The sequence below is a fragment of the Citrus sinensis genome, chromosome 5, assembly GCF_022201045.2.
Source record: "Citrus sinensis cultivar Valencia sweet orange chromosome 5, DVS_A1.0, whole genome shotgun sequence".
NCBI classification, from domain to species: domain Eukaryota; kingdom Viridiplantae; phylum Streptophyta; class Magnoliopsida; order Sapindales; family Rutaceae; genus Citrus; species Citrus sinensis.
The window spans coordinates 36,316,405-36,340,589 of record NC_068560.1 but is presented as its reverse complement, the minus strand read 5'-3'; the positions used below and the strand labels follow the sequence as shown (position 1 = coordinate 36,340,589).

At 34.5% G+C, this 24,185-nt stretch overlaps 1 protein-coding gene across 50 annotated transcripts; it reads left to right on the top strand.

Annotated features, from left to right (window-relative positions):
• The first annotated feature begins 1,844 nt into the window (after positions 1-1,844).
• LOC102612447 (dirigent protein 21) lies at positions 1,845-23,114 on the top strand. 50 transcript variants are annotated; one of them, XM_052440924.1, is made up of 8 exons: positions 12,473-12,488; positions 12,606-17,636; positions 18,688-18,723; positions 19,245-19,333; positions 19,636-19,695; positions 19,784-21,081; positions 21,979-22,071; positions 22,215-23,114. In XM_052440924.1, exons 6-8 carry the CDS (start codon positions 21,032-21,034, stop codon positions 22,657-22,659), a joined length of 588 nt encoding a protein of 195 aa, XP_052296884.1. In that variant the 5' UTR covers positions 12,473-12,488; positions 12,606-17,636; positions 18,688-18,723; positions 19,245-19,333; positions 19,636-19,695; positions 19,784-21,031; the 3' UTR covers positions 22,660-23,114. The 50 variants fall into 50 exon arrangements, with proteins under 50 accessions (XP_052296849.1, XP_052296852.1, XP_052296871.1 ...); XM_052440916.1 differs by having other exon boundaries at positions 12,606-18,219; XM_052440889.1 differs by lacking the exon at positions 12,473-12,488 and adding exons at positions 1,845-6,848; positions 7,082-7,141; positions 7,250-8,363 and having other exon boundaries at positions 12,559-19,695.
• The last annotated feature ends 1,071 nt before the right edge of the window (positions 23,115-24,185 follow it).

Sequence of the window (24,185 nt, the reverse complement as noted above, 5' to 3'; positions counted from 1 at the left end):
TTAAGTGAATAATAAGATTCCTACTCCTATGGAAAGTGTGACTTATTTTTTTCACCCTTTTTTTATTAAATATAATATACTTATATTTATTAAAATAAGATAATGTTACATTTTTTTTAATATAAAGGACTAATATCTTGGATGACAACTCATATTACATCAGACTATTTACTAATATATTTACATTCAGACAATTATTGAGACAAGAGTCTAAATTTTTATCTTCTCAAATATTCGAGAGATATTTACTCATTTTGAAAAAGAAAAAACTGCTTTCACACAATTATCAGCATAATTGGAAATGAAATTTTTAGGCCTCACAATACTTTTATGAGGGCTTTAATCACTGTCCTCACAAAGGCCGAGTGGCATGTTACATTTATTTAAAAATAATAACATCATATTTATTTAATTAATGTTATTATATTATTTAATAATATTATGATTAAAGAAAGTAATAATATTAAACTTCTTTAAATACAATATTATTTTATTTATTTAAGAAATAGTATTATATTTAATTAATAATGATAAATAGTCTATTCTACGAAAATAGTAGTTTTGTACTATATTATTAATAATAATATTTTTATTTATATTGCTCTTATCAATAACTTTTAATTTACATAATTAAAATTAAATTTAATAAAAATTTATGATTTACATAATTAAGAATATTAATAACTATTATTGATTTTAATATATAAATTAATAATAACCTAAACAATTTATTTTTACAATTTTTTTTTTCACTTTGTAGTTAAAAAATACAATTGTTTAAATAAAGGTAAAAATATAATTTGAAACAATTCACTCCAATATAAAATAAAGTAAATACATAAATGAGATTTTAATTCATATTTCACACTTCAGTTTCACTGTTAGTGCATTTATTAATCAATAATTAGAATAAGTTAGAATTATAATAGAGTAGAATTAGAATAGGCTGAAATCGGAATTGAGAATGAATCGAAATAAATTATTTGCTTTAATTATATGAATCGAAATAAAAATATACCATACTACCATCGGTGTGTTTATTTTATCTTGAAATCAGAATAGATTGTTGGAAGTTATTAAACTGACTTTAGATCATTATTGTCATTATTTATTATAATAATTGTGACTATTATTAATATCATTATTTTATTATTATTAAGTAGTAATAATTATTTTGATAACAGTAATCATCATCATCATCATCATCATCGTAATAATAACAATAATAATAATTGAGTTGGGGAATATAACTGCTCTAGGGAATGCGATTCTCATTCTCACCTTTCTCGAAATGAAAACTTTAGTAAGTATTGGTAATTTTAGACAATGCTCGGCACTTGGATTCTGATTCCTTTTCTCATTTAAGCAATTAAACATATCGTTCATTCTCATTCTTTAATTTCCATTCCAATTCGTGATAAGTAAACCATGTAAATAAATAACATACTCTTATTCCCACTCCTATTTTACACTCGTAATAGCAAAATTCTGACTCCAATTTTCACTTCAATCCAAGAAGAATCCTACTTAAATGGAAGAGGTACGGAGCAATCCAATTAAATGTGAGTGGATTAAAAAAAAAGGAAATTTGTGTATTTAAAATTAATTTACTTTTGTTAAATTAAAATAATAATCTGCTTAGGATTAATTATATCAGCAGAGGTTAACATAATACTTTTTCCTTCCGGAATTTTCTTTTCTAGAAAAGCCGACGCGTTACGCGTACAATTTTAGCCGAACGCGGAAACCGCGTCAGCGGATAAACCGACTTTGAAAAGGAATTAAATCTGAATCGTTGATGTGTGCATGCCCCGCTGAGCGATAGCCATCGATATTGACCAGCACTCTCTATAAATATATTTCACCCGAGGGTGAGAGAGGCCCCGTAGCTTTGAGCGCTAGTGTGTGTGTGTGTATATATTTATATGTTTTTATTTTCTCGGTCTCCTTCGGGTGTTTCTGGTTCTGTTTGGGAGGAAGGTGTTATTGGTTTGCGCTAAACAATTCTTGGCTTCAGAATCTTGAATCCGTGCCGTTCATTAAAGAGGATTGTCAGGTTATTAGGGTTGTTGGTAATTAATTTATTGCATGCGAGTGTGAAGATTGTTTTTGAGTTATCGGTGACAATGTATCGTATTGGATGAGACTTGATTTGCGCTGAATTGTTTTATTCCTTGTTCAATTCTTGGTTACAGAATACTGAATTTGTGCCGATCTTTGCCGAGGTCCGATCGTGATATTATGTTGTATTGATCGGTGATTTCTCTGACTTCTTAATTGTGGATTTTTGAGGCGCTTTGATAGAAATCATGGCTAAGGGTTATAGTCCAATCATCTGATAATATAAAGATATTGATTGTTTTGAATAATATACAGTCATTATTATAAGATGATGATAACAGTATATGACTATTGCTTTCAAGGGGTTCCTAATGGTAAATATTTTAGATATTTTGCCTTTAGTAGTCTGGTCAATCATTTTTGTCAAGTTCTTGTTGAAGTCTGCCAATTGAGATTGTCCATGGGATTGTAAAGATTATTAGGAGACACAAAGCTGATTTTATTTGTTGTTGATTACTTTTGAGAGGCTGCTGGAATCAAGCAGTCATGGAATCAATAGAGGAGGAAGCAGAAAGGGGGCACGAGGGAGTCACTTAATTATTATGTTCAGACACTTTGGAGTTTTGAACTTTTTAGTATCTTCAGAAGCAGTGCCGAAGTTTAAGGAACATAATGCTGGCGAGCTTTTCCTGTGCATTTATTTTCCACTATTTTCTCTTTGGTGGATCTCTTTAATGAGCCAGTTTTGTGCTCCACATGGTTTGCTTGGTTATACACTATTGGGAGTGCACCTGGGTTGACGGGCAAATATTGGAACTGCTATTTCTCCAGGACTTGTTTTCCCCTTCTCCCTTTTTTTTTTTTCGGGGGGCTTCCCTCTCCTGTGGTTTTAGTCCTTCTACCCAGTTTCTGTTTCAATTTGATTGCAGAGAATGGTAGATGGATGCTGCTTCTCAACTTTTCAGTTTCTGTTGCTGTGGACATGGCAATATGTTTCAGTATTGAATTTTTTTGACTTCTATTCAACAATTGAGTGGATGCATGTCAATGTCTTGAACTTCTTGTGACATCTTTTTTGAGCAATTGTGGTATACTTTTGGTTTCTGTTGTTGTGGACGCATCTCATGTTCCAGATCTTTCTTGTAACTCCTTTATTCAACAATTGTCTCATCTTCAGTCTCGAAATATGGGCACTTGAAGACTAGTTTGGCAAGTCATGTGGCTTACAGGATGAATGGTCGTGCGCTTGTCCCTTTTGTTAATTATTGTTTATTGTTGTTATATTTTTGTATCACACTTTTGTAATGGTATTTATATTTTTGTATCAGATTTTTGTAATGGTGTTTATGTTTGTTGTTGGACGCAGAGGTTAAAGAAAATTTATTGTCTATGAGTTTGTTGGATTGCGATTGGGTAAACATTTTTGTTTAATGATATATAATAATCAGTTCCTTGGACTGCATTTGTTTCATCTCAAGTTCTTGGTTTTGTCGAAGTGAGATATATTGCTTTGTACAAACTTGCCATTTGTCTTAGGTAGTGCCACGTTAGTCATCCCATAACTTGTAGAGGGCACCGATGAACATTCAACAGGAAGATGATTTACCAAAGCAGTAAACAAGAGGGCGTGATTTAATATTTTTGTGTTTCTTTTGCTTCATGTTTATCTATTAACCAAGTATTTGATATGTTCATCAATATTTTGGATTCTCTGAGAAACCTGCAATTTTGTTGGTTCAGTTAAATCGTGGTACGGTAGCGTTGTGTAAATTTTTTGTTGCAGTGAGGCAGAAATGTTCCCAATTGTTATGGGATATTGGGATGCTGCCTGCGGTGACTATAACAAGTTCTATTTTATTTATGTCATTTTTGAGTTTATCAACTTTATCAATACTTAAAGAGTTTATTGTAATTTATTTGCATGATTTTGCAAATTTTATGTTGCAGTGGTAAGAGAAATGCCGTGTTTTGGAGCATAGGGACCCAGCTACTTTGGGTGTTTATAATGGGGGTTTCCAACCTTTTCTTAGTTGATCACTTCTGTTAATACTTAATAGCTTGTATGAGTTGTCATTTTTGTTACTTTTTATGTTGCAGTGTTAGAGAAATAGTCCCAAGTATTTGAGGAGCATTGGAATCTGCAAATCAAGCGAGCTATTAGATCTTTTCTTAGTTTATTAATTCCACATTTGAATCCTTAAGATCTGGCTGTATTTTGGTCTTATAATCTGCAATTTTTCATCGCAGCGGTAGGTAAAATGTTCCAAATGTTTGTAGGGTATTTGGACAATTTTACCTCAGCGGGTTTTCTAGCGTGTTTTCCAGTATTTTTTTTAAATGAATCCTTAAGTTAACGTCTAGTAACATCTTTTTTTTTTTTTTTAATTTCTGAGGCAGTGATGGTGAACTGTTTCAAGTTTTGATTGCGGCGGACTATACACTATGCAGTGGTTGTCTGATCTCTCCAATTCTTTCTGCCAGTTTTTCCCTTCTGTCTATATGCTCACCAAGCAATGTTAAATTTAGATCGTAATTTAGTCTTTTATTTGCAAATTTTTGTGATGCATCTTCAGAGAGGCGTATGGAGTTTTTTAGGAATTCTCTGCTACTCAGCAGGCGTCTATTGAGTATTTCAGTTCTTTTTGTTGTTTATCAATGCTTCTATTTCTGCTTACCTGAATACCAAAACTACAAATTTACAAATTATAATCTGCTCTATGTGCAGGGCAGGGGTGGCGAATGAGATTTTGGATTCTTCCTCACCGTTTGCTGCTCTTGAGTCTGGTTTTCTAAAAGTGCATGAGTTCAATTTGCATTTTCATCTTTGTTTCTTGCCATTTAGGTTGCATTGATGTTGAGATTCAAATGTTCCAAGTTTCTAAGGAATATTGGGCTGCCTATTCAGGGAGTGATTAAACTATTGGCTTTTATTTATCCCGTTATACCTCTCAGTTTATAAATTTTGTTGCTTTGATGTGAATTAATTGGTGTTTATGAGGAATATTGGGACTTTGCCACTTGGTTGGGGTTGTTATGAGTTTTTCGATCTTCTCTTTGTTTTCATTCCTTTGTGAATATGCCTAAGATCGGTTGTATTTTTTTACTTCTTTAATTCTTTGTTGCAGTGAAAGATGAGGGGTCTACTATGTTTAAGATCTGTTAGCAGTTTTGACTTCTTTAATTCTTTGTTGATGTGAAAGGTTAGTGGTCCGTTTTACCCTAGATGTCTTGAGTGAATTCAAGATATAATCTTTTCTTTCATTTTTTCAAATTTTGTTGCAGTGATGGCAATATGGCGTGAATTTTTGAGGAATATTGTGGCTATCCATACTCAATATTTGGGGCTGTCTGATGAGTGTTTGTCTCTTAGTTTCTTGCTTATATCTGTGGTTATTAAAGAAGTTGTATTTCTTTCTTTTCTGCCCTCTTTTTTCTAATGAGGTTGCTCTAGTCTTTTGTCCTATTCTTTTTCTTCTATTTTTACCAATCTAAATTCCCAAATTAAAATTGGCCTTCACTCGCAAAGTTTTGTTGCAGTGATGTCATTTCTGCTTGTGAGGTGTACTGGGACTATGCCGCACGGGAGTGTCTTTACAGTTTTTTGTTGTTTCAAGTTTATTATTTATGCTTATGCTGTCTAAATACATAGTTCAATTTCTAATTTGGTCTTCTGATTTTTCAAATTTATGTTGGAGTGATGGTAAAATCTTCCAGGTTTTTTGAGAAAAATCAGGGCTTATTCATGAGTTGGGTTCTCTGATTATTCTTCCATTTTTATTTTTATTTTTGTTTCTGGCTTCTTTGTCTATCTGAATGCTTGAGCTCTCTTTCACTTTTGTAAACTTCTGTCGCAGTTTCACCTGAACTTTTCATAGTGTTTTCCTTGTAATTTTAAAATTTTTTATGATGCAGTGTTAGGGAAGGTCAGAGCTCTCAAGGAGTGTGGGACTGTTTTGATTGGGGGGCGTGCTCTCCTTTCCCTTTCTTTGTTTATTTCTACTACATTTGCTTGATTGAATCCTTAAAATTCAGTTTATAATTATTTCTACTACATATATTATTGAGTATTGGGGCTCACTAACTGCGCTTCTTACGGGGTTTTGATTACTAACATTCTTTCTCCTATTACCTCTTTTCTTCTGCATCTATTTGAATATTTAAGTTTTTATTTTATTTCAGCTTTTTATTTCTGCATATTTTGTGCTGTAGTCTTGGAGGAAGTTTTGGTGTTTTCTCAGTAGTTCTGGACATTGCTATGCAGGTCGCTCATGAGTATTTTCATGCTGCTTTTTGTTAATTCTTTTATTTCTTGCTGTCAAATTACTTTTGTTTCATTACAATGTCCTGCAACTTTTGCAGATTTATGTTGCAGTGATTTGGAGATTGTCAATGTTTTTGCGGAATACTGGGATACTGCTAGTCTGGGTGTCTAATAAGTTCCTTATTCTTCTCCCTAAATTATTGTTTTTGTGTTAGGTTGTGTTATTTAAAGTTTATAATTTGGTTTTGACATCAAAATGTTCCAAGTTTATGTGGTGTTTTGGCAGGGTTTCTATTGACACTTCCTTTCTCTCTCTTTGTTTTTGGCTTTTAATCTGAATACTGTTAATGTTATGTTTTGGTTTTTCATTTTTGCAAATTTTTGTTGTAGTGATGTTGGAATGTTCTAGCTCATGTGGAGTATGCGGACTCTGCTATTTGGGTTGTCTGTAATCAGTTGTTGCTGTGTGGGCAGATGTTTTGAGTTGTTCAATATTAGGACTTGTGCAACTCAGGGAGTGTCTACAGTGAGTTTTTCACCTGAGCTTTTCATAGTATTTCCCTTGTGCCAATTTTAATAATGCAGTGTTTGAGAGAAGGTCGGAGCTCTCAAGGAGTGTGGGACTATTTTATTTTTGGGGGAGGTTTTCTAGCTTGCTTTCCTTTTTCCTTTCTTAGTTTATTTTTACTACATCTACTTAAATGAATCCTTAAAATTCAGTTTATAATTATGTCTTCCATTTTTACCAAATCTGTGCAGCGGTCAGTGATGGCAAAATGTTATAAAGTTTTCAGGCTAGCTATCCGCATTACATACAAGGTTTTGATGACTTATAGGACATTACTTATGAGTATTCTTTATTTCTAGCTGCTTGATTATTTAAGTTTCATTACAATGTCCTGCCACTTTTGCAAATTTATGTTGCAGTGATTTGGAGAATTTCTACGTTCTTGCGGAATAGTGGGACTATTCTACTCTGTGGTATTTGATATGTTTTCATTTCCCTAATTTATTGTTTGTGTCAGGTTGTGTCTAAATATATAAGGTTTGTAATTTGGTTTTCATTTTTGCATGTTTGAGTGATAGCAACATGTTCCGAGTTTATGTGGTACTTTTGTGGCATCCTTTACTCGGGCTTTTTGAGGGCACTTCCATTCTTTTTCTTTGTTTTCGGCTTCCATCTATGTCCCTCTGAATGCTATGAAGCTGAGGTTGTGTTTTGGTTTTTCAATTTTGCAAATTTTTGTTGCAGTGATGTTGGAATGTTCGTTGTTTTTGTGGAGTATCTGGACTATGCTATTTGGGGCCTCTGTAATGTGTTTTTCCCCCTTACCTCTCTTTAGTTTATCTCTTCTATCTATGAATGCTTTACACCAGTCTGTATGTTACTAATATTTTATCTGACTGAATGCTTAAGCTGTCTTTCATTTCTACAAATTTTTGTATTTCCACAAATTTTTGTTGCAGTGTAAGATGAGTCGTTGAATATTAGGAGTGGACTACTTTATTTAGGGGGTTTTCTAGCATGCTATCCTTTGTCTTAGTTTATTTCTACAGCATCTGCTTAACTGAATCCTTGAAATCCAGTTTATAATTATGTCTTTCATTTTTTTTTTTAATCTCTGGCGCAGCGATGGCAAAACGTTTTCGAGTATTGGGGCTAACTAACAGCACTACTCATGGGGTTTTGATGACTTGCATTCTTTTTCTTGCTGCTTGAATATTTAAGTTTTCATTTTTTTCAGCTTTTTATTTTTGCATATTTTGTGCTACCAGTTTTAGTGAAAGTGTTGGGTGTGTTCTGAGTAATTCTAGGACATTGCTATGCGGGTTGTTCATGAGTATCCTACTCCTTGTTAGTTCTTTTATTTCTAGTTGTCTGATTACTTACATTTCATTACAGTGTTCTGCCTCTGTTGCAAATTTATGTTACAGTGATTTGGAGAATTTCTAAGTTTTAGTGGAATACTGGGACTGTGCTACCCTGGTGGTGTCTGATAAGTTCCTTTTTCTTTTCCCTAATTTATTGTTTCTGTGTCAGGTTGTGTCTAAATATATGAGGTTTCTAATTTGGTTTTTTCATGTTCGCATGTTCGAGTGACAGCAAAATGTTCCGAATTTATTTTGATATTTTTGGGGTGTCTTCTACTCCGGGGGTTTCTATTGACACTTACATTCTTTCTCTTTGTTTTCGGCTTTCTATCTTAATACTATAAAGTTGAGGTTATGTTTTGGTTTTTCCTTTTTGCAAATTTTTGTTGCAGTGACGTTGGAATGTTCGTAGTTTAGGTGGAGTATCCAGACTTTGCTATGTGGGTTCTCTGTAATGATTCCCCACCTTCCCCCCAAAACCTCTCTTTAGTTTTTCTGTTCTATGTATGAACGCTTTCTGTCTGTCAGTAATATTTTGTCTTATCTGAATGCTTAAGGTCTCTTTCATTTTTGCAAACTTTTGTTGCAGTGTGAGGAGCTGTTTTGAGTTGTCAATATTAGGACTTGTGCAACTCAATAGTGAGTTTTTAACCCGAGCTTTTCATGGAAATTCCCTTGTGTCATTTTTAAAATTTTTATATTGCGGTGTAGATAAGGTCAGCTCTCTGGAGGAGTCTGGAATCATTTTAATCAGGGGGTTTTAGTGTGCTCTACTTTCCCTTTGTTATTTCATTTCTACTACATCTACATAAATGAATTCTTAAAATTCAGTTTATAATTATGTCCTCTATTTTTCTGGAACTACAGAAGGTCAGCTCTCTGTAGGAATGTGGACCTATTTTATTCAGGGGGTTTTTCTAGCGTGCTGGTCAGCTCTCTGGAGGAATGTGGACCTATTTTATTAAGGGGGTTTTTCTAGCGTGCTCTCCTTTCCCTTTCTTATTTCATTTCTACTACATCTACATAAATGAATCCTTAAAATTCAGTTTATAATTGTGTCTTCTATTTTTCTCAAATTTGTGGAGCTCAGTGATGGCAAAATATTATCGGGTATGGGGGCTAGCTTACCGCGCTGCACATGGGGTTGTGATGACTTACATTCTTTCTCCTATTACCTTCCTTCTATTTGCACCTATTTGAATATTTAAGTTCTTATTTTATTTCAGCCGTTCATTTTTGCATATTTTGTGCTGCGGTTTTAGAGGAAGTTTTGGTGTCTTCTAAGTAATTCTGGGACATTGCTATGCGGGTTGCACATGAGTATTTTTAGTTCTACTCGTTAATTTCTTTTATTTCTGTCTGTCTGATTACTTACGTTTCATTTCAATGTCCGGCCACTTCTGTAACATGTTACAGTGATTTGGAGAATTTCTAAGTTTTTGTGGAATACTAGGACTATGCTACTCTGGGGTGTCTGATAAGTTCCTTATTCTTTTCCCTAATTTATTCTCTGTGCCAGGTTTTGTTTTGTTTATTTCATTTTTGCATGTTCGAGTGATAGCAAACTGTTCCGGGTTTATTTTGATATTTTTGGGGCATCTTCTACTCCGGGTGTTTCTATTGACACTTCCATTCTTTCTCCCTGTTTTTGGCTTTCTATCTGAATGCTATAAAGTTGAGGTTATGTTTTGGTTTTTCATTTTTGCTAATTTTTGTTGCAGTGATGTTGGAATGTTCATAGTTTATGTGGAGTATCCGGACTTCGTTACTTTGGGTCTCTGTAATGCTTTTTTTCCCCCCCAACGTCTCTTTAGTTTTTCCCTTCTATCTTTGAATTCTTTTCGTATGTTAGTAATAATTTGACTTGCATTCTTTCTCTTAGTACCTCCTTTCAGATAATTCTTGGACATTGCAATGCGGGTTGCTCATGAGTATTTTCGGTCCTACTCCTTGTTAATTACTTTTATTTCTAGCTGTCTGATCGCTAATGTTTCATTACAATGACCCCTACTTTTGAAACTTTATGTTGCAGCGATTGGAGAATTTCTATGCTTTTGTGGAATGCTAGGACTATGCTACTCTGGGGCTATGTTTTGGTGGAGTACTGGCGTGTCTGATATGTTCCTTATTCTTTTCCCTAATTTATTGTTTCTGTGTCAGGTTGTGTCTGATATAAGTTTTATAATTTGATTTTTTTATGTTTGCATGTTTCAAGTGATAGCAAAATGTTCCGAATTTATTTTGATATTTTTGGGGCGTCTTTTACTCGGGGGGTTTCTATTGACACTTCCATTTTTCTCTTTGTTTTTGACTTTATCTGGATACTATAAAGTTGAGGTTATATTTTGGTTTTTCATTTTTGCAAATTTTTGTTGCAGTGATGTTGGAACGTTTGTAGATATGTGGAATATGTGGACTTTGCAATTTGGGGTCTCTGTAATGAGTTTTTTTCACCAACCTCTCTTTGGTTTTTTATTCTATCTATGAATGCTTTCAGTATGTTAGTTAATATTTGTCTTATCTGATTGCCTAAGGTCTCTTGCATTTTTGCAAACTTTTGTTGCAGCGAGGAGATTGTGCAACAAATATTAGGATTTGTGCAACTCAGGGAGTGTCTATAGTGAGCTTTTAACCCAAGCTTTTCATAGAAATTGCATTGTAGTTGTCATTTTTAAAATTTTTATAATGCAGTGTTAGAGAAGGTGAGCACTCTAGGGGAGTGTGGGACTATTTTATTCAGGGGGTCTTCTAGCGTGCTCTTTTTTCCCTTTCTTATTTCATTTCTACTACATCTACATAACTGAATCCTCAAAATTCAGTTTATAATTATGTCTTCTATTTTTTTCAAATCTGTGGAGCTTAGTGATGGCAAAATATTATCGAGTATGGGGGTGGTTAACCGCGCTACACACCGGGCTTTGATCACTTACATTCTGTTTCCTATTACCACCCTTCTATGTGCACCTGTTTAAATATTTAAGTTTTTATTTTATTTCAACTGTTTATTTTTGTATATTTTGTGCTGCAGTTTTAGAGGAAGTTTAGGTGTCTTTTGAGTACTTTGGGACATTGCTATGTGGGTTGGTCATGACTATTTTTAGTCCTACTTATTGTTAATTTCTTTTATTTCTGGCTATCTGATTACTTACGTTTCATTGCAATATCCTGCCACTTTTGCAAATTTATGTTGCAGTGATTTGAGAATTTCTAAGTTTTTGTGGAGTACCAGGACTATGTTGCCGTGGGGTGTCTGATATGTTCCTTACTCTTTTTCCTAATTTATTGTTTCTGCATCAGGTTGTGTCTAAATATAACATTTGTAACTTGGTTTTTCACTTTTGCATGTTCGAATGAGAGCAAACCGTTCCGGGATTGTTTTTTAATTTTTGGGGCATCTCCTATTCGGGGGGGTTTCTATTGACACTTCCATTCTCTCTCTTTGTTTTTGGCTTTCTATCTGAATACTATAATGTTGAGGTTATGTTTTGGTTTTTCATTTCCGCAAATTTTTGTAATTTTTGTTGCTGTGATGTTGGAAAGCTAGTAGTTTATATGGAGTATTACTAGCTTTGAGCTATTTGGGGTCTCCGTAATACTCTTCTCCTTCCCCCCCCCCCCACAATCACTTCTATCTCTGAATGCTTTCTGTATGTTAGTAATATTTTGTCTTATATGAATGCTTAAGCTCTCTTTCATTTGTGCAAACTTTTGTTGCAGTGTGAGGAGATGCTTTGAGTTGTTCAATGTTAGGACTTGTGCAGCTCAGGGAGTGTCAATTGTATTTCCCTTGTAGTTTTGTCATTTTAAAAATTTTTATAATGCAGTGTTAGAGAAGGTCAGCTCTCTCGAGGAGTGTGGGACTATTTAATTCAGGGGGTTTTCTATCGTGCTCTGCTTTCCCTTTCTTAGTTTATTTCCACTACATCTACATGACTGAATCCTTAGTTTATGATTTTATCTTCTATTTTTTGTAAATATCTGGAGCAGTGATGGCATAACGTTATCGATTTTTGGGGCTAGCTAACTGTGCCATACACGGGGTGGTGATGACTTGCATTCTTTCTCTTATTTCCTTCCTTCTGATAATTCTAGAACATTGCTATGCGGGTTGCTCACAAGTATTTTTAGTCCTACTCCTTGTTAATTTCTTTTATTTCCAACTGTTTGATCACTTACGTTTCATTACAATGTCCTGCTACTTTTGCAAATTTATGTTGCAGTGATTTGGAGAATTTCCTAGTTTTTGTGGAATGCTGAGACTATGCTACTCGGGCCAAGATTTTGTGGAATACTGGTATTATGCTACCCCGGGGGTGTCTGATAAGTTCCTTATTCTTTTCCCTAAATTATTGTTTCGGTGTCAGGATGTGTCTAAATATATAAGGTTTATAATTTGGTTTTTTCATGACAGCAAAATGTTCCGAATCCATTTTGATTTTTTTGGGGCGTCTTCTACTCGGGGGTTTCTATTGTCACTTCCATTCTTTCTTTTTGTTTTTGGCTTTTTATCTTAATACTATAAAGTTGAGGTTATGTTTTGGTTTTTCAGTTTTGCAAATTTTTGTTGCAGTGATGTTGGAACGTTCGTAGATGTGGAATATCCGGACTTTGCTATTTGGGGTCTCTGTAAATAGTTATGTGGAGTATGCGGATTTTGCTATTTGGGTCTTTGTAAATGAGTTTTTTGCCCCCTGCAACACCTCTGTAGTTTTTCTCTTCTATCTATGAATGCTCTCTGTATGTTGGTAATGTTTTGTGTTATCTGAATACTGGGACTATGCTACTCTGGGGTGTCTGGTGAGCTCCTCATTCTTTTCCCTAATTTATTGTTTTTGTGTCAGGTTGTGTCTAAATATACAAGGTTTTTTTCATGTTCGCATGATTTGAGTGATTGCAAACTGTTCCTAGTTTATTTTGATATTTTTTGGGGCTTCTTCTACTCAGGAGGTTTCTATTTCTCTTTGTTGTCTTTTACTCGGGAGGTTTCTATTTCTCTTTGTTTTTGGCTCTCTGTCTGAATACAAGAAGTTGAGTTTATGTTTTGGTTTTTCATTTTCACAAATTTTTGTTGCAGTGGTGCTGGAATGTTCATTAGTTTGTATGGAGTATCTGGACTTCGCTGTTTGGCATCTCTGTAATGGGTCCCCCCTTCCCCAAAACAAAACCTCTCTTTAGTTTTCGTATTCTGTCTATGAATGCTTTCAGTATGTTAGTAATATTTTGTCTTATCTGAATGCTTAAGCTTCTTTCATTTTTGCAAACTTTTGTTGCAGTGCGAGGAGATGTTTTGAGTTGTTCAGTATTAGGATTTGTGCAACTCAGGGAGTGTCTACAGTGAGTTTTTAACCTGAGCTTTTCATAGTGTTTCCCTTGTAGTTGTGTCATTTTTAAAACTTTTATAATGCAGTGGTAGAGAAGGTCAGCTCTCTGGAGAAGTGTGGGACTAATTTATTCAGGGGGGTTTTCTAGGGTGCTCTCCTTTCCCTTTCTTAGTTCATTTCTACTACATCTACATAACTGAATCCTTAAAACTGAGTTTATAATTATGTCTTCTATTTTTTGCAAATCTCTGGACCAATGATGTCAAAATGTTATCAAGTATTGGGGCTAGCTAACCGTGCTACGCCGGAGGTTTTGATGATTTACATTCTTTCTTCTATTACCTCCTCCCATGTGCACCTGTTTAAATATCTAAGTTTTTCTTTTATTTCAGCTGTTTATTTTTGCATATTTTTTGGGCTGCAGTTTTAGAGGAAGTCTTGTTTGGTGTCTTCTAAATCCTGGGACATTGCTATACGGATTGCTCATGAGTATTTTTAGTCGTACTCCTTGTTAATTTCTGGCCATCTGATTGTTTACGTTTCATTACAATATCCTGCCACTTTTGCTATTTTATGTTACAGTGAGTTGGAGAATTTCTAAGCTTTTGTGGAATACTAGGACAATGCTACTCTGGGGTGTCTGATAAGTTCCTTATTCTTTTCCCTAATTTATTGTTTCTGTGTCAGGTTTTATCTAAATATATATGGTTTATAATGTGATTTTTTTCATTTTTGCATGTTTGAGTGATAGCAGACTGTTCCAGGTTTATTTTGATATTTTTGGGGCGTCTTCTTCTAAGGGTGTTTCTATTGACACTTCCATTCTTTCTCTTTGTTTTTGGCTTTCTCTCTGGACAGTATAAAGTTGCAGTTATGTTTTGGTTTTTCATTTTTCTAAATTTTTGTTGTAGTGATGTTGGAATGTTCATGGTTTATGTGGGGTGTCTGGACACTGCTATTTGGGGTCTCTGTAATGCTCCTTTTACTCCCCAACCTCTCTTTAGTTTTTCCCCCTAATTTATTGTTTCTGTGTCAGGTTTTATCTAAATATATATGGTTTATAATGTGATTTTTTTCATTTTTGCATGTTTGAGTGATAGCAGACTGTTCCAGGTTTATTTTGATATTTTTGGGGCGTCTTCTTCTAAGGGTGTTTCTATTGACACTTCCATTCTTTCTCTTTGTTTTTGGCTTTCTCTCTGGACAGTATAAAGTTGCAGTTATGTTTTGGTTTTTCATTTTTCTAAATTTTTGTTGTAGTGATGTTGGAATGTTCATGGTTTATGTGGGGTGTCTGGACACTGCTATTTGGGGTCTCTGTAATGCTCCTTTTACTCCCCAACCTCTCTTTAGTTTTTCCCTTCTATCTTTGAATTCTTTTTGTATGTTAGTAATAGTAATATGTTGTTTACCTGAATGCTTAATTCTTTTTGTATGTTAGTAATATTTTGTCTACCTAAATGCTTAAGCTCTTTTTTCGTTTCTACAAGTTTTTGTTGCAGTGTGAGGAGATGTTTTGAGTTGTTGAACATTAGGACTTGTGCATCTCAGGGAGTGTCGATAGTGAATTTTTCACCAGAATTCTTCTTAGTATTTCCCTTGTAATTGTGTCATTTTTTAACATCTTTATAATGCAGTGTTAGAGAAAGAGCTCTCGGGAGTGTGGGACTATTTTATTTAGGGGGTTTTTGATGCTAGTCCCTTTCTTAGTTTGTTTCTACTACATCTGCTTAACTGAATCCTTAACATTCAGTTTATAATTATGCCTTTCATTTTTTGCAAATCTCTGGAGCAGTGGTGGCAAAACATGATCGAGTATTGGGGCCAACTAACAGTGTTACTCACCGTGTTGTGATGACTTACATTCTTTCTCCTGTTATCTCCCTTCTATCTGCACCTATTTTAATATTTAAGCTTTTATTTATTTTTTTTTCAGCTTTTTATTTTTGCATATTTTGTGCTCTGCAGCTTTAGCAAAGTTTTCGTGTTTTCTGAGTAATTCTGGACATTGCTATGGGGGCTGCTCATGAGTATTTTTAGTGCTACACTTTATTATTATTATTATTATTTTTTAATGTCTAGCTGACTGATTACTTATGTTCCATTATAATATCCTGCCACTTTTGCAATTTATGTTACAGTGATTTGGAAAAGCTTAGGTTTTGTGGAATACTGTGACTATGCTACTCTGGGGGGTGTCTGATAAGTTCCTTATTCTTTTCCCTAATTTATTGTTTCTGCGTTGGGTTGTGTCTAAATATATAACGTTTGTGATATGGTTTTTCACTTTTGCATGTTCGAATGAGAGCAAACTGTTCCGGGATTATTTTTATATTTTTGGGGCATCTTCCTATTCAGGGGGTTCCTATTCAGGGGGTTTCTATTGACACTTCCATTCTCTCTCTTTGCTTTTGGCTCTCTTTGTGAATACTATAATGTTGAGGTTATGTTTTGGTTTTTCATTTCTGCAAATTTTTGTTGCAGTGATGTTGGAGTATCTGGACTTTGCTACTTGGGGTCTCTGTAATGAGCTCCCCCCGCCCCAAAACCTCTCTTTAGTTTTTTTCTTCTATCTATGAATGCTTTAGAGCAGACTGTACGTGAGTAATATTTTGTCTTATTTGAATGCTTAAGACTGTATGTGAGTAATATTTTGTCTTATTTGAATGGTTAAGCTCTCTTTCATTTTTGCAAACTTTTTTTGCCGTGTCAGGAGATGTTTTGAGTAGTTCTTAGAAGGACTTGTGCAACTCGTGTTTTGTCTTATCTGAACGCTTAAGCTCTCTTTCATTTTTGCAAACTTTTGCAGTGTGAGAGGAGATGTTTTGAGTAGTTCAATATAAGGACTTGTGCAACTCAGGGAGTGTCTATAGTGAGTTTTTAACCCAAGCTTTTCATAGTATTTCGTTTGTGTCATTTTTAGAATTTTTATCATGGAGTGATAGATAAGGTCAGAGTTATCAAGGAGTGTGGGACAATTTTTTTTTTTTTAGGGGGGTTTTCCAGCATGCTTTTGTTTCCCTTTCATTACTGAATCCTTGAAATTCAGTTTAATGTCTTCCATTTTTTTGCATATCTCTGGAGCAGTGATGGCAAAATGTGTATTGGGGCTATCTAACCGCACTAGATTATTTCTTGTATTATCTCCCTTCTATCTGCACCTTTTTGAATATTTGAACTTCTATTTTTTACAGCTTTTTATTCTTACATATTTTGTGCTGCAGTTTTAGGTGAAGTTTTGGCGTTTTCTCAGTAATTCTGGGAGATTGCCCCGCGGGTTACTCATGAGTATTTTTGTTGTTTCCTGTTATTATCTTTATTTCTAGTTGTCTGGTTACTTGAGTTTCATTACGATGTCCTGCCACTTTTGCAAATTTGTGTTGCAGTGGTTTGGAGAATTTCCATGTTGTGGCGGAATACCGGGACTCTAATGCTCTGGGCTGCCTAATAAGTTCCTATTCTTTTCCATAATTTATATTTAATGTGTCTAAATATATAAAGCTTGTAATGATAATATGGTTTTTCATTTTCTCATGTTTGAGTGATAGCAAATGTTCCGAGTTTATGAGGTTTTTTGGGGTTTGGCTTCCATATGTGGCTTTCTGAATACTATAAAGTTGAGGTTATGTGTTTGGTTTTTCATTTTTGCAAATTTTTGTTGCAGTGATGTTGGAATATTCATAATCTTTGAGGAACATCTGGACTCTGCTATTTGGGAACGATTAGTTTATCTCTTCTATTATGAATGCTTTGGGGCAATATTTTTTATGTTGCAGTGCAAGAGAAATGGTTAGTTTTTTACGAGTATTGGAACTGCTTAACCGGAGGGTGTCTATAATGAGTTATTTTAGACCTTTCCTTAAATCACTTTTATGGATTCTTCAAGAGCAGTGTCTATATCATGTCCCTGTTGTGAATTTTTTAATGCTGTAGAGAAATGATCCTTCAAGACCTGTATATGTTGATCATGTCCCTATTGTGAAGTTTTATACTGCTGTAGAGGAATGATCCTTCAAGAGCAGTGTGAATGTTGGTCGTGTCCCTGTTGTAAAGTTTTATACTGCTGTAGAGAAACGATCCTAGTTCTTGAGGATTATTGGGAGTTTGCTATTTGGCTTCTGGTGAGTTTTTTTAGAAATTTGTGTATGTTTGGTCCTTTCATATTTTGCAATTTTTTGTTGCTGTGTTTGAGAAATATTCTTAGTTTTTGAGGAGTGTCAACCATTCTACCACTCGGGGGCATTTAATTGCGTTTTTTCTATTCTTCTTTCTAGTTTATTACTCCTCTTTGTGGCTGTATAGGCACGTAAAATCAACTTGTAATTTGGTTATTCTTTTTTTTTTTAATATTCTAGTTTATTACTTCTCTTTCCAGCTGTCTAGACACATAAAATCAACTTGTAATTTGGTTATCATTTGTGCAAATTTATGTTGCAGTGATAGTGAGAGGTTTCTTGCTTTTGTGTAACAACTGGGACTCTGCTGAACCGGGGGTCTCTAATTTTGTTGCAAATTTGGTTGCAGTGATGGCAGCGTGTTTCTAATTTTGTTATTTGTTTTGCCAAATTTTGTTGCAGTGGTGGCAGTGTGTTTCAAATTTTTGAGGAATGTGAAGGCTATTTATTTTGAGGGATTTGCGTGTTTTCATCTCTTAACTGACTTCTCATTTCTACCTATGCTACCCAAGCACTTAAAGTTCAGATAGTATGCTAGTCCATTTCTTTCTCTCCCATTTTTAGTGCCGCAGATTTAGAGATGTTCCTGTGTTTTGAAAGGATTTTTGGAACATGTTACTCTAGTGTATATTGAGCTTTTTAGTTCTTTTTTATTATTTCTTGCTCCTACTTGTGCCCATGTGTCCTAAAAGTTCAAATTCTAATTTGCTTTTCTACTCCGAAAGCTATGCCGTGGGGACAGCATTTCTATGTTTTTGTGGATTATTGTGACTGTGCTACTAAACCCATTTTTGTTCTTTGCCCAGTTTATTACTTTCGTTGGCTGAATGCACAAAATACATTTGGTAACTTGGTCTTTCATTTTTGATTTGTGGAATATTGTGGAATATCTGAAATATGCACGGTCAGGGGGTCTTTGATGAGCTTTTGTCCTTATTCAATACCTTTTAGGCTCAATCTTAGTCTGATCTTTCCATTTTGCAAACTTTTATTGCAGAAAAAGAGTCTTGACTTCTGTGAGGATTACCGCCTGGTTTGCTTCTTTCCCAATTCGATGAGTGGTTGGCTTGTTTCTTTCATTTTTTATTTGTGGAATATTGTGGAATATCTGAAAAATGGTTAAAGGACAAAAGCTTATCAAAAAACCCCTGAGCATGCTTAAGTTTCTTGCTTCTGTCAATACTTTTTAGGCTCAATCTTAGTCTGATCTTTTCATTTTGCAAACTTGTGATACAAAAAGAGTCTTGACTTCTGTGAGGATTACCGCCTGGTTTGCTTCTTTCCCTATTCAATAAGTGGTTGCCTTGTTTCTCAGATTCTTGTTTTCCAGTTTTTTAAGCTTGTAACTTTGTTCTTTTGTCTGTCTGGGGTGGTCTCAAATTTATAAGTTTGCTGAAATTATGCAGTGAAGGGATATGTTATCGTATATGCAATTAGCATTTTCCATGTGGTAAAATTATGGAATGCTATGCTGTTGAGCTTCTACTGCTAATTTATTATTTTCTGCTTAGTTGAGTTAGACCCATCAACTCCTCCTGCATTCTGTGGTTGCAGTGATTCTGGTGCTCCGTCGTTGGTTATTTTGACCATGTGAACAGAGTGCTGATGTTGATGACTTGTTTTTGGAATGTTTGGGCTCACAGGTTGTCTAGTTTCAGTCATCTATGTATCCTATGCCATTGCTGAATAACAATTGTAGTTTCTAAACTTCTCTTGCAGTAATTTATTATAGGTTGTCTAGTCTTTTTCCTTGTTTCACTCATCCGTGCATCCTATACCATTACTGAATAACAAGAATAACAATAATAGTTTCTTAACTTCTCTTGCAGTAATTCATTATTTTTTATATGTTTGGGATAAGCATTTGCTCATCGGTTGTCTAGTCTTTTTTCTTGTTTCACTCATCTATGCATGTCTCTGTGAATAATGAATTGCAATTATCTAGGCTTTTCTTGCGGCGATGGAGGATTGTTCTTGGAACTTTTTGGTGTTGATTTACTTTATGGTATGGTTAAGTGATTATTAGCTGCTACTAAATGCTGCTCCTTAGATCTCTGTTTTCGCTTACTTTATTGTTGATAAACATGCTGCAGGCACTGTGCATAGAGTGGTTTGATTTTTGCCAGCCATCATCCATTGCTTGTGAATGTGGCGACATTACTTACTTGGCTCACACTTCACGATCATGACGGACAACATAGAGACGAGCTAACATGGGTTCTCTCCAACGTCTTGGCGTGGTTTGATTTTTGCCAGCCATCATCCATTGCTTGTGAATGTGGCGACATTACTTACTTGGCTCACACTTCACGATCATGACGGACAACATAGAGACGAGCTAACATGGGTTCTCTCCAACGTCTTGGCGCACTTAATCGCCAACAGCCCGCATTCACCAAGAAGGGGCTCATGTACATGAGTGCAAAAATAAACGGTCAGTCCATTTGCGCACTGCAATGGCCAACCCTCCAAACCCAGCAGAAGAGGGTGGTGTTGGTGTGTATGTTCCACCGGAGCCATCCCGCGGTCGTGAAGACGGACGCACTCAAGGCTTTCTAGCTAAATCTAGCACAATTCAAGCTTGTACATATGTACAATTCTCTACACATTTCTAGTACATGTAAATATCTAGATATTTAGGCAAGTTGGTAGAATTCTCTAGAACCCTAAAGCTTGGCAAGCCTCCCTATAAATAGGGCATGACATTTGGCATTTGATCCTTTGAGATTCTATGAGAAGAAAGCATGACTCAATATATGCCCTTGTAGTTTCGAACGGGCCTTACAACATTTCTCGATCCAAAGGAATATCATTTCAAACCGTCTGCTTTCAATGTGACTATTGCCAGAATGTTAAGAAAGTCGGGAACTTCTTTTGGCTGTATCATGGATATCAAGAGTTCGCCAGCTACTCACCCACTACGGACACAAAGGATGAATTAGATGGAAACTTCGAAGGATGAATTTTGAATTTGGGAAATGGATATTGAGATGTGGCTTGATGGAAGAGCCAAGAATGACTCAGGAGAGGTCTGGTTCTAGATTGTGGTATCCACGCGCTTTTAATGTTAATGTTAAACTTTTATCTCGGCCGTCTTGTGTATTGGCGTTCTCATGAAGAATGAAAAAGGTGAAACAACGGCTGCTTCCGTTCGTAAGACTCATTTCTGTTGCAATTCTGAAAAGGCTTGTGACTAGCCATTGGAACAGGATTAATTCCTGCAATTGTTGAACCCGATGCCATGGATACGGTGCATCTTATTAACAACAGCGTTAGCAGAAGTGGGGTGGAATACTGATCGTATCAAGCATTTGTTTTGAAGAATCTCTTTGAAGTGAATTATGTGCCAACATCACGTGGCGGAACTTGCATTAAACGCCCTGGGGATCAGGTTTGGAGTTTTTAAGAATCTTTTTGAAGTGGATTATGTACCAAAATCACATGGCGGAACTTGCATTAAAAACCCCGGGATCAAGTTTGGATAGAATTGTAATTAACTTTTACGATAATGAGACTCCAGTTATCTTAAAATAAAAACTAAAAAAAAAAAAAATCTTAATTAGTGTTTAAGGTCTAATCCTCACAAAAAGAGAAAGTAAAGGATTATGAGAACTCAAAAGCCAGCGAGTTTCAATGACTGAAATGAAAGATGCGTGGTTTAGGTGTACGGTGATAAAAGAAGAGAACGTCATGCCGACACTGCTGACAATGAGCTTCAGTTGAACTAGTAACATCGATTAACAAACACTGAGTATCAGTAGATTGAGGCGATGCCCGCAAAATATGAAAGATAAGTAGATAACGGTTACTCTTAATGATAATGTGTTCATTTGATAATATGTACGACACTGTTCATTTAGCAGCATCCATAGAACATCAACGCGTGTGAAGTACTGTTTTAAAGACCAACTATTGCTTATGCGTGCACTGTTCATTCAGCGACTTTTCGGAGCTATTTTTACTTCTTTAGAAGATTCTTCGATACAAAAAAGATACAAATAAAGCAAATTACCCTCTAGCGTTTACTGTGAGGTATTACTTTAAGCATATAATAGTTTAGGATAGTAAAAGAAAAATCGATGAAGAAAATATGAAATAGGAGTGGGGAAGTCATCCTCCATAATTCTTTTTTTTTTGTACAATTTAAATTAATTATTCACTTTTTTATTTAATTTAAATTAATCATCGTTGTATTTTTATAATTTAATTCAATGTGAATAATTGAAATCAATTCTAAATTTGACTTATCGAACTTTAATTTGCAGTTAAATTTTGGTACGTGTGTTAGGTACAGCTTTCAAAGAAGTGAATTGGTTGGCCAAAAGCAAAACAAGACAGTCGAGGAGCAGGTTACTTTCAACCGGAAGTGTCGTATTAAAAGGTACGTAATGTTGAGAATACGATCAGACAGAAAAAGATATCGAACAGCTGCATTATGCTCCCCAGGATTATATTCTGTGTTGCAGTTGTTTTGGCTACATTAACCGTGGTTCTCTTGGCTTTGATTTCCCCCGCGGCGCGCAGAAATCACTCCTCAAAGATTCCTTCGATGGCTCTGTCCCTGTATATTCAGCAACCCCAAATTGTAAGCTCAGACACGCAGTCATCGGTGGCACAGATTAGCGGCGCTGGAGCATTTGTTTTCCATCATACCCTTACAGAGGGACCCGAGATTACTTCTCGGTCGGTTGGAAAAGCTCAAGGTTTCATCGTGCCGATTGAACAGTTTGCCCATTCGGCATTCAATATTATTTACCTGACGTTTGAGACTCCCGATTATTCCGGAAGTCTCAGCGTTCAGGCAAACGACGTTGCTCACAAAGAGAATGAGGAACTAACTGTGGTTGGAGGCACTGGTTCCTTTGCCTTTGCTCGTGGTCATGCTATCTTTTCCAACACTCAACGCCAAACTTACCATGTAAACCTCCGCCTCAAGTTTCCTAATCGATCTCACTCAATTCCTGGTTGAGTTGAGCGCCGCGCCCCCCCCCCCCCCCCCCCCCCTATATTATATTATTACTTTTTTTTTTCTCTCTCTCTCTCTTTTTTTATTTAAAAAATTATTGTTTTTCAGTAATATACATTGAAATTTTTCTTCACTTCAATTGAAGAGAACTAGTTCAGCCAATTTATATGGAGGCGCATATATATATATATATTTATATTTATATTTATAAATATATGACACGTGTGTATATTATTAACAACTTGACTTGAGTTTCCGATTTTGCTGAGTGCTGATAATTTTACTAGTCTGGAAACAGTATCTATCCAGAGATGGAACTGCTTGTGCGGATTGCGAGGGCCAGGCAAAAGTTCAAATCAGCATATGACTAAATTCTGGCCAATTTAAATGGATACAAAACTTTTTTTTTCAAACGAACCAAAAATCAATACCTTTTAGATTACTGGAATAAATTTGGAATGCCGAATTGCTGCATTAGCTAAACTCCATTATTTTATTAATTATTTTTATTTTACATCATAATTATTAATGTAAATTGATAAGTTTGTCTATTATTATTCAATAATATTGTACTATATTTTTATTTTAATTATATTAAAATATAACTAAATAATTTATTATTTAATAATTAATATAAAAATAATTGCTATAATATAACAACTAATAAATACTTTAATAATATATAAAAATACAAATATAATTTTAATAGTATTCTATTTAATTATATTACAATAGTTAATATAAAAAATTAAATATTTTTAAAGTAATTTAATATAACTAACAATAAATACAAAAATATTAATAATTTTGAATATTATTAATATAAAATTAATAGTAATATAAATAATTGTACATATATTAAACTCTGATACCATTTATTATACATGTATTATTATATATATTACGGTACATGTTGCACCAAACATAATATTGCATTACAGCTTAACGCACCTTAATGCAATATAAAAGGTTGGAGGTTCTTATAAACTATAGGGGACATGACACATGTAGGTTTTGAAAAAAATTTGAAGTTTCTAAAGGAAATAAAATAAAATAAAAAGTATTCAAATATTGATTTGACTCATGATTAATTAATTTGTAAACTATATATAGGATGAAAATGTAATTTTATATTTTATAAAAATAAAGTCAAAGTGACTCTTTGATTTTTATTTTGTTAATTGCTTTTGTATTATGATAAAGTGACAAATAGCCTTTAAAAGTTTGGACTCAGCTTCTTTTTTTTATTATTTGATTAATTGCTTTTTCATTTTTATATTTTTACTTATAACAATAGCCTCAATTATTAATCAAAAATTTGAATTCAAAATCATTTAAAATCAATCTCATATTAACACTTAAAGTTTAAACCTAATCTTTTTAGAGATTTATTTTGGGCTCCACCCCGATCAATACATAACTAATACAATACAATATAGTTTGCGAATTGCACCTTGATTATCATTACTACTATCACTTAATAGCGTTCAGTTTATGATTACATTATTTTTTATTTTACTATAATTTAT

Bases quoted from the DNA above. Each gene is read 5' to 3' on its own strand.
- LOC102612447 (XM_052440889.1), top strand. From the start codon at position 21,032: ATGTGCCAACATCACGTGGCGGAACTTGCATTAAACGCCCTGGGGATC. The intron at 21,082-21,978 runs GTTTGGAGTTTT...TACGTGTGTTAG, and splicing joins TTAAACGCCCTGGGGATCAG to GTACAGCTTTCAAAGAAGTG. The intron at 22,072-22,214 runs GTACGTAATGTT...CGCGGCGCGCAG, and splicing joins CGGAAGTGTCGTATTAAAAG to AAATCACTCCTCAAAGATTC.